This window comes from Cebus imitator, unplaced genomic scaffold (assembly GCF_001604975.1).
Source record: "Cebus imitator isolate Cc_AM_T3 unplaced genomic scaffold, Cebus_imitator-1.0 Scaffold228, whole genome shotgun sequence".
Taxonomy (NCBI): Eukaryota; Metazoa; Chordata; class Mammalia; order Primates; family Cebidae; genus Cebus; species Cebus imitator.
Window position 1 is genome coordinate 1453812 of NW_016107543.1, and position 10400 is coordinate 1464211.

The following is a 10400-nucleotide window of genomic DNA, read 5'->3' on the forward strand; positions in this document are numbered from 1 at the left end:
TCCATCCTCCCATTCTTCCTCCATCCTCCCATTCTTCCTTCCATCCTCTCTTTGTATCTTTCCTCTCTGTCCCTTCCATCTACCCTCAATCCCTCCATCCCCTCAGCAGACATTTGTGTCAGGCCCTCTGTGTGGCTGCACACTCTCCTGGACTGGAGAGTCCAGCAGGGGTGATGGACAGCCAGGGACAGCCCGTTGGGATGGGAATGTAGTGGGACAGGGAGCTGGAGGTGAGGGCTCAGAGAAGGGCTGCAGTGAGAATCTTGGAGGAAGGACATTTGCGTTAAGACTGGAAGGATGAGGAGTTCATCAGGGGAAGAATGTTCAAGGAGAGGGAATAAAAGGTGCAAAGACCCGGAAGCAAGAGAGGCAGGAACCCCATCTGGGTGTGAGAACCCCTCCAGGTCCAAGGGTCTCATCAGTCGCTGGGGTTGGCTCTTGAGAGCAGAGGGAACCCTCTAAGGCTTGCCTTGCCTTAGACTGGATATGGGAGAGGGAGAGGCGAGAGAGTAGAGGGTGATGCCCAGGCTCCTGGCCAGGCTGGGGGTGGTGCCTTACCCCGTGTTGGAAGTGAGAGGGGGAGAAGGTTCAGGGCTATTGACTGTGAGGTGCCCAGGAGGGAGTAGGATGGACGGGAGGTGGGGTGGGGGGCTTCGGGGGAAGAGCAAGATGCAGGGTAATGGAGAGGGATGGCGGGAGCTGGGAGGCGAGCTCACCCTGGGACAGCCTAACAGACAGTGAGAGGGAGGAGGCCTGGGGCAGGGGAAGACACAGGCCTGGCTCCCCAGACAGCCTTTGGTGGAGCAGAGACACAGCCCCTTCTGTTAGTAAGGAAGGCTCTAGGCTGTGGCCAGGAGAGGCAGTCTCTTCTTCCAGAATGCACTGTCTGAGGGGTGATATAGTCTCTGCCCTGGAGGAGTCCCAGCTGATGGGGGAGCCCCTATCCTTAGAAAGCTCTCAATCTGATGGGGGAGACACCATCCCTGCCCTCAGGAGGCTCCCAGTCTGATGGGGGAATATTGGCTCTGCCCTCAGGAGCCCGGTCTAAGGAGGGTGGTTCAGCCTCACTCCCAAGGGGAGGCATTCCGTGGCCACAGTCTGGACAGGGGCCAGTCATGCTTGACAGTGGGCTTGTTGCTAGCAGGACCCTTTGGGATGTGTCTGAGCCTGGAGGCGAGAGGCATGGGGGATGGTAAGGCTGGGGTGGGGGCAGGCGGGCTCCGCTCTCTGCCCGCTTCACACCTCTCTCCTTCCATGTGCACAGATGAGCCCACCAGCCCCAGCATTGACCTCCAAGCCAAGCACGTCCCTGCCTCTGCTGTGGTCTCTAGTGCCATGAACTCGGCCCCCGTCCTGGGCACCAGCCCATCATCCCCAACCTTCACCTTCACTCTGGGACGCCATTACTCGCAGGACTGCAGTGAGCGCTCCCCACGCCCCAGCCTCACCCTCTCCCCTGGTGCCCCATCCCAGGGGTCTCTGTTGGGCTTGCTGCCTGATGTCTGGCCTCTTCCTCTGGTTTCTGCTCCTCCTGGGGCCCTTTGGGAGAGTCACCTCCTGCCCCTGCCCAGAAAGGAGGGCTCTGGGAAGCCCCTGACCTGCTGCCCCGCTGACCCTGAGGCCCGATGTGGGCGGCTTTGCAGGCAGCATCAAGGCTGGCCGCCGCTCCTCATACCTGCTGGCCATCACCACGGAGCGCTCCAAGTCCTGCGATGATGGGCTCAACACCTTCCGGGACGAGGGTCGGGTTCTGAGGTGAGGCCCTGTCTGGATGTGGGGGTGGGGGGGTGGCCACAGGCGTGCTGGCTGGCTGGCTGCTCTGGGGCGGGGCTTTTGGCCCTGGCGTCCTCTCTGCCACCCCTGCTGGAAGGCCTGTAGGCCTTGGGGTTTGGTGGGTGATGAGATAGTGAGGTCCCAGCTGTGCCACCCACATCCCTCACCCTCGGCCCTCGCTTTCCAGGCGCCTGCCAAACCGTGTCCCCAGCCTGCGGATGCTCCGGAGCTTCTTCACCGACGGGGTGAGCAGCAAGTGTGTGTGTATGTGTGTGCTGTGTGGGAGCGAGGGTGTCGGGGAGGTGGACAGGGTGAGCAGCAAGTGTGAGTGTGTGTGCGGGAGAGAAGGTATCAGAAGAGAGGGTGTCATCAGGAGTGAGGGTGCTGGGGAGATGGGCCATAGCGTCAGCGTGGGGGTTTCTGCTCCAGCTGCTGCCTTCCCCGTCCTCCCTGCGCCCCTCAACCTTGTGTCCACCGCAGGACCCGCCCTCCTGTGTGGGTCCCGGCATCCCTGCATGACACCTCGCAGCCCTACCCAGGGCCTTTGGGCTTAGCATCTCCCGCCTGGACTGGCTCTTTCCAGACCCACCCCCCATGGCCACATGACTCACTTCACTTTCTTCACGGTTTTTTAGGTCCTCCCTGAAATTGCAGCCTCCGCTTCTGACATTTCACACCTCCCTTCGCTACGCTCTGTTTTCCTCCTCAGCACACCTCATGCACAATTGGTGTGTCACTGCCTGGCTCCCCAGCTAGACTAGAAGCTCCCCAAGCTTATATTTGGGGCTTCATTAGTTTCCTTCACTACCCTCAGTCAATAAGTGCATCGTGTCTTGTCTTCAGGGGATGACGGGGCTGGGGGTAGAACTGGAAAGGTGGCCTGGACACAGGTTGAGATTGGTGGACAGGTGGAGTTCCCAGCTTCAGGTCCTGGGGAGGCTGGATCAGGCCTGTGACAGCTCCGGCTGGTTTTTGTTGTTGTTGTTTGTTTGTTTGTTTATTTTGAGATGGGGTCTCGCTCTGTTGCCCAGGCTGGAGTGCAGTGGCATGATCTTGGCTCACTGCAACCTCTGCCTCCCAGATTCAAGTGATTCTCCTGCCTCAGCCTCCTGAGTAGCTGGGATTACAGGCATGTGCCACCATGCTGGCTAATTTTTGTATTTTTAGTAGAGATGGGGTTTCACCATGTTGGCCAGGCTGGTCTTGAACTTCTGACCTCAGGTGATCCACCCACCTTGGCCTCCAAAGTACTGGGATTACAGGTGTGAGCCACCATGCCCGACTTCAAGTGGTCTTCTTCCTTTGGACTCCCAAAGTGCTCGGATTACAGGCATAAGCCATCACACCTGGACATATTGTTTTTTAAATCATATGTATTTGTGTGTGTGTGTGTGTGTGTGTGTGTGTGTTTTGAGATGGAGACTCACTCTATTGCCTAGGCTGAAGTGCGATGGCGTGATCTCAGTTCACCAAAACCTTCACCTCCTGGGTTCAAGTGATTCTTGTGCCTCAGCCTCCTGAGTAGCTGGGATTACAGGTGTATGCCACCACACCTTGCTAATTTTTGTGTTTTTAGTAGAGATGGGGTTTCACCACGTTGGCCAGGCTGGTCTCGAACTCCTGACCTCAAATGATCCGCCTGTCTCAGCCTCCCAAAGTGCTGGGATTACAGGCGTGAGCCACTGCACCCCGCTTGGATGTTTTTGATTATAGATGGACTGGAAAAGCCATCTTGATGTCAAACCCTCTGTCTCCTGGGTTGGTTGAACACCTCAGTGATGCTGGCACCTGGCTCAGTCCTTCCTTGTCACTTCCTCTGCTTACTTAACTCTCCCTTGACTTGTGCCCTCTGTGGCTGGAGTCCTCCTGACACGGTCACTTCCTCTGTTTAACTCCTTGTGGACATGACTACCTGCTTCACTCACTCAGCATTGTTGGTGTTCCCATTTCCCCTGTTTATTTAACTCCTTGCTGACACGGTCACTTCCTCCGTTTCCTTAATTCTAAGTCTGTAAAGTTTCAGGAGGCTCCAGACCGGCTCCTCTCACATGGTGAGGCCTGTGATCTCAGGGCCGGCCATAGCCTTTCCTCCTTCTGGCTTCTCCTTTATGGATGTCTCATGACCTCAACATAAGTGGTCCAGAGAGGACAAGCAATGCCCATGAGGTCACACAGCGCATCAGGGCGTAGCACAGATATACGCCAGGCCCGTGTGGCCTCGAGTGGTACGTGGGGTTCCTGAGATGCTGGCATTGTGGGAGCCACCCTAAACTGCCCTCTGTTGTCTCCCTGCAGTCCTTGGATAGCTGGGGCACCTCTGAAGATGCCGACGCTCCTTCTAAGCGACACTCAACCTCTGACCTCTCAGATGTGACCTTCAGCGATATCAGGAGAGAAGGCTGGTTGTATTATAAGCAGATCCTCACCAAGAAGGGGAAGGTAAGATGGATGGAGGAATGAGGTGGAAGCTGGCTCCAGCAGAACCCTCCAGCTTCTCCTAGACCCATACTGACAGCCTCTGCAGCTAGAGACAGTTTGCAGTGTAGGTTGCAGCATGAAGGATGGAGGTTAGATGCTAGGAAGAACTTCCTGGCAGGAGGATTTAAAGAGCTTATGTAAAGGAAGTTAACAAGAAAGGTGGATTTTGCTGTGGGACAGATCTGATCAAGTTGTGCTTGGAGTTCTGGCGAAAGCATCCCACAACGACCCTGGCTTGACAGGCCACCCTGAGGATGGCTGTCGGGGCTCCTGGAAAATAAGGAGCAAGGCAAGGGTGATTTCCGGAGGAGAGCTGAGGCCCAAGAGGAAGGCAGGCAGGCCAGCAAAGAACGCAGTGTTCATACTAAGGGCACCAAAAGTTCTCAGGTGCGGGGGCTCTTCCCTAGGGAGTTACAGCTTGCAAATATCCATTTGGCTCCCTGGGAGTGAGTTAGGGAAGGGCCACACTGGAGGCAAGAAGACCCGTTAGGAGCCACCATGATCAGGTGAGAGGCGAAAGGGGCTTGGACTTGGAAGCTTCGGGGAGTAGGTGGGGAGGGCCTGGGAGGGAACCAGCAGGACCCTGAGAGGAGAAGGGCGGGCCCTCGGATCCATGGGGTGCAAACCCTGGCCCAGGCTGCGCTGTGGGCTGGAGAAGCGGGAGGAGAGACCACTGCCTTCCCTCCTGGTGGTTAGGATGAACCTGGGTTTCACTCTGACTGCCTCACCTGTCGTGAGAGCCTGGCTGACTCACCTGGCTGTGACTCAGTGTCCTCGTCTGTAAATGGAGCTAACAGTAATCCCTCGCTCATAAGCCTATTGCTAAGGATTAAATACAGTGATCTGAGCAAAGGTGTTACCTGGTGCCCGGCACTTGGAGCTGCTTTCTTCTGCTTACTGCCATTTGTTTTCTTTTCTTGAGACAGTCTCGCTCTGTTGCCCAGGCTGGAGTGCAGTGGCATGACCTCGGCTCACTACAACCTCTGCCTCCTGGCAAGCAATTCTCTGCCTCAGCCTCCTGAGTAGCTGGGATTACAGGCGCGTGCCACCATGCCTGGCTGATTTTTGTAGTTTTAGTAGAGACCAGGTTTCACCATGTTGGCCAGGCTGGTCTCGGACTCCTGACCTCAAGTGATCTGCCTGCCTCTGCCTCCCAAAGTGCTGGGATTACAGGCATAAGCCACTGTGCCCGGCCCTGTCCAGGGTTTTAAATGCACGCTGGGGATGCTAGGAGACTGGGGTTGTGTCTGTGACAGGAGGAGGCAGTGTCATTGCCGTTGTCCAGGTGAGTGAGGCTGGGCGCCCAGACCAAGGGGATGGTATGGGGCCAGGTGGAGTGGACCCTTTAGAAAGAGTTTCCAGGGGAAGGTGGGGAGGGACTTGCCAGCAGCTGGGAGGTACAGAAGAAGGAGGAGGAGGCGGTGGTGAGGTTCCTGGATTCCTGGCTGGGGCTGAGGGAGGGTTGTGGGTGGTGGGGCCCCTGGGCTATGGCATGCTGGAGGATCAGGTTTGGGGAGAGGAAGCCAAGGGGTTCCACTGGGCTATGTGAAGTCTGAGGGCTCTGGACAGACCCCAGTGGAGGTGTTCTGGGGACAGAGGCTCTGAGGGCGTGGCACTAGAGGGAGGACTCCCTGGGGACTGCCTTTGTCTATCAGCACCAACGAGTCATGTGTGCTTCTGTGTGGAGCTTGAAGGAAGAAGGCTAGAGACCCAGCTGAGCCTTGAGAGAAGTGTGGGGGGCAGGGGAGGTTAATGGAGACTGAAAAGAGCCAGCAAGTTGACAGCGACACGTGGGGTGGGAGCCGTGAGGCAGGGAGGGGCTGGCCATGTGCACCGTGTGAGGAGGGCCGCATGCGGACCAGCACCTCTAGTCTAACGTGTGAGCTGCGTAAGGGTCCTCGTGAGAGTAGCTGGCTCCCCCTGCCAGGTAGCCTGACCCTCAGCTACCTGGGGGCCCTGAGCCCAGTTCAGGGGTAGGAGCTGGCCCCTTCCTGCTCACTGGCCAGTTCTGGAGGACAGGGCCTCCACTCCCTTGCTGCCCAAAACCCGATGCCGCTCATTCCCTGGGTGCCGTGGCCTGGGCATTAGAGGAGGGTCTTCAAGTCAGCCTGAGGCCGTTGGTCCACCCATGCTGTGGACACCCTCTCCGTGCCCCTCCCAGCTCCAGCCTGTCGGAGAAATGGGCTGTCAGGCAGAGGAGGGAGAGGGACAACGACTTGTTCCTGAAGCCTCAGCCCCTGCGTGGGAGCTGCATGCGGCCTTGGTGACCAACTCCCTCACCCATTTACCAGCCAGAGACACTGAGGACTGGGAGTGTGGGTGACTCGTCCCGGGTCATCCCGCTGGTTTAGTCTCAGAGAATTGCCCTTGTCACCACCTCACCATAACATTAAAATTCCCCTGGAGGGCCCTGCTGTCTCCTACTCTCAATGTCCCTGTCCCCATCCAGAAGTTCTGTGATGAGCAGGGTTCACAGCACAGGAGCCACATGACGTGAGGCCACATGTGGGCCTTGCCCACCTGCCAGCCCCCGGGTCTCCTTGTCTGGTTTGTTCGGAGGGCTGAGGCCTGTGCTGGGTGTGGGGCGGTGGGCGGGCCACCAGCCAGCGGAGAGGAGCCCTTGGTCTGATGGGAGATGGAGCTCCTGCCCTCAGGGTGCTCCAAGGATCATTAATTCATCTATTCAGCAAATATTGATGAATCCCTGCATGCAGCCCTAGGTCCCGGGATATGGAAATGAGCGGCTGGACAAGCTCCCTGTCAGGACAGCCTGAGGCTGCCGTAAGCTCTTGGAAGGGATCAGGCTGATCGGAAGCAGGAGCTGCATTGAGGGAAAAATATGGTCAGACAAGGCCTCGCCGCGGAGGTGACGGTGTTGATGCTGGAGCTCAGATCTGAAGGGGAAGAAGGAAGCAGCCACTTATAGAAGTGAGGGAGGGGCTTCGGCAGAAGGAACAGCAAGCGGAGAGGCCCTGAGAACGGAAAGGCGTGGCTCGCTCACCTGCAAGGGCCCCCTGGCTTGACACAGTGAGAAAGACGTGGAGATGAGTTTGGAGAGAGGCAGGGGCAGACCACAGGAGACCTTAGATTTGACTCTGAGGGCGATGGGATCTCAGGAGGGGATCCTGAGCAGGGGAGAGATGTGATCTTTTCGTTCTAACACGCTTGCTGCAGCGGCTGGCTGGGGATGTTTGCAGGAGTGAAAGTGGAGACTGGGAAGGTCTGGGCGTCCTCCAGGCAAGAGGCATTGATGGCGAGGACCTGGTGGTGGCAGGAAAGACACAGGTGGGACGTTTCAGAGGCAGAGCAGTTGAGACTTCCTGATGGATGGGATGTCAAGGGTGAGGAAAAGGGAGGAGTCAAGGCCAGCTCCCAGGTTTCTGGGCAACTGGGTGGGTGAACTGAGCTGGAAAAGATGAGGGTAGAGGGTGGAGAACAGGTTCGATGTTAAGAAATCACATGGCCTGGCAAGTATTGTGCAAAGTGCCCATGGGACCTGCACATGAAGACACTGAGCAGGGTGGGGTCCCGGGCTGGGACTGGGGAAGACGCTGGGCCAGAGAATGGCCGTCAGCAGATGGACCTGGTTTAAAGGCACGGCACAGATGACATCCCTGAGGGAGGTGTGCAGGGAGAAGGGAGGAGTCAGGACAAAGTTCTGGAGTTCCGCCTCCTTTAGGGCAGGGTCTCTTAACCTCAGCTCTGCTGACATTTTGGGCCAGATAATTCCTTGTTGGGGGAGGCTGTCCTGTGCATTGGCAATGTTGGTCAGCATCCCCCAGATGCCACAGCACACCCTCCAGCTCCCTCCACACAAATGTCCCCTGGGGATGAGCCTCCCGTTTACAGGTGTAGAGGGTGGGGGAGGGGAAGGAGAGAAGACTAGGAAGGAGCCAGTGGGATTAGGAAGAAAGCTGGGAACACGGGGTCTCAGCTGCAGAGACTGGGTCTGGAGAGGGAAGGAGGGGCCAGCTGTGTCAGATGCTGCTGAGGGGTTAACGCAAGAGGGAGAAGGGGCTGGGCGCGGTGGCTCATGCCTGTCATGCCAGCAATTTGGGAAGCTGAGGCAGGAGGATCACCAGGTCAGGATTTCGAGACCAGCCTGGCCAACATGGTGAAACCCCGTCTCTACTAAAAATACAAAAATTAGCTGGATGTGGTGGCACGCGCCTGTAATCTCAGCTACTCAGGAGGCTGAGGCAGGAGAATCGCTTGAACCTAGGAGGCGGAGGTTGCAGTGAACTGAGATTGCAGTGAGCTGAGATCGTGCCGTTGCACTTCAGTCTGGGCGACAGATCTAGACTACATCTTAAAAAAAAAAATAAAAGCCAAGGGGGAGAAGCAGCCACTGGCTTCGGCCACATGGTCGTTCTGGGTGTCCCTGAGAGCCACTTCTGGGCAAGTGGAGTCTTGGGTTTTGAGCAGTTTTGCTGGGGTGGGGGCAGCATGGGGAGGGTCGTGGGCTGGGAGTGGCTGCCCGAGGATTTCATGTACAGAGGGCCATGCTGGGTGTCTGGGCGTTGCCACCACCCGGTGAGTGTTGATGCTGGTGTTTAGAGGGTAGAGGGCTGGGGCGTGCTGGGGTGCTTGAGGGTGATGGGTAGGGGTGTCCAGCAGGTGAGGGGCTGAGAGAGCATTGGTGGGCTGTAGGCAGGAGGCTGCCCAGGTCCAGCCGAGTGGAGCAGGGGGCTCCTGGTAGGCAGTGTGGGGCCCGTCCCCCGGCTGTCCTCTGTCTGCTACTCTGAGGGCGGTGGGCAGGACTGGCCTCTCACCACTCCCGTCTCCCCCAACCCCGTGTCTCCCTGCAGAAAGCGGGCAGCGGCCTGCGCCAGTGGAAGCGGGTGTACGCCGCGCTGCGGGCGCGCTCGCTCTCGCTGAGCAAGGAGCGGCGGGAGCCCGGGCCGGCGGCGGCGGGGGCTGCGGCGGCCGGCGCAGGTGAGGACGAGGCGGCGCCAGTCTGCATCGGCTCCTGCCTCGTGGACATCTCCTACAGCGAGACCAAGAGGAGGCACGTGTTCCGGCTGACCACCGCTGACTTCTGTGAATATCTCTTTCAGGCTGAGGACCGGGATGACATGCTGGGCTGGATCAGAGCGATCCGGGAGAACAGCAGGGCCGAGGGCGAGGTGAGGGCCCGACCCGCCCGGCAGCCACAGAGGGTGGGCAGGGTGGCCTCTCACCGGCTGTGGACCTGGGATGACTGCTCTGAGCCTCACTTCCCTCTGCTAGAAAGGGGGGCTGACAGAAGGACACCTCTGGATTGTGTCCCCCGAGGTTTTGGGTTAAGGAGGGTGCGTGGGCAGGGCTCACAGAGGACCTGGGGTTGTCAGGTCCAGGGACTGGCAGTCACCATCTTCACCTTCATGATGACAAGGATTATTATGACTGTGTCAGGGTCACTTTGGGCAGACTCTGGCATGGAGGGGTCAGCTCCAGGCCAGTCCCAGCTTTTCACAGGAGACGAGGAAGGCAGGGGCCTCCTATGGAGGGTGTTAGGCCGTGAGTGCCCCGGCTCCAGAACTTCACGGGGCTGGCCTGTCTGCAGGAGGATGAGCACACTGACCTTGTGAGGAGGCCGAGAGGCTTGGCTTTGGCCACAGGTTGGCAGGGGTGGAGCCAAGGGCTTTGGCAGGGATTTTGGGAGAATTTTTATTTTTTTGAGACGGAGTTTCACTCTTGTTGCCCAAGCTGGAGCACAATGGCACAATCTTGGTGCACTGAAACCTTCGCCTCCCAGGTTCAAGCAGTGCTCCTGCCTTAGACTTCCAAGCAGCTGGGATTATAGGCATGCGCCACCACGCCCGGCTAATTTTGTGTTTTTAGTAGAGACAGCGTTTCTCCATGTTGGTCATGCTGGCCTCGAACTCCTGACCTCAGGTGATCTGCCCACCTCAGCTTCCCAAAGTGCTGGGATTACAGGTGTGAGCCACCAAGCCCAACGAGAATTTTTTTATTTTTTGAAATGGAGTTTTGCTCTTGTTGCCCAGGCTGGAGTGCAATGGCATGATCTTCGTTCACCACAACCTCTGTCTCCTGGGTTCAAGCAATTCTCCGGCCTTAGCCTCCTGAGTAGCTGAGATTACAGGCACCCACCACCATGCCTGGCTAGAATTATTGTATTCTTAAAGTCCTTTTATAGTCATTATAAA

The 10400-nt window shown here is 57.7% G+C and overlaps 1 protein-coding gene across 5 annotated transcripts in view; it reads left to right on the forward strand.

The window, feature by feature from the left end:
- Positions 1-10400, forward strand: part of ARHGAP23 (Rho GTPase activating protein 23) — a 102873-nt gene that overhangs the window by 57704 nt on the left and 34769 nt on the right. For all 5 annotated transcript variants that reach the window (XM_037727348.1, XM_017497075.2, XM_017497076.2 and 2 more), the window contains 5 exons: positions 1265-1420; positions 1644-1755; positions 1961-2018; positions 4069-4212; positions 9060-9377. In XM_037727348.1, the coding sequence (XP_037583276.1) occupies positions 1265-1420; positions 1644-1755; positions 1961-2018; positions 4069-4212; positions 9060-9377 (788 nt within the window). The remainder of the gene's footprint in view (positions 1-1264; positions 1421-1643; positions 1756-1960; positions 2019-4068; positions 4213-9059; positions 9378-10400) is intronic.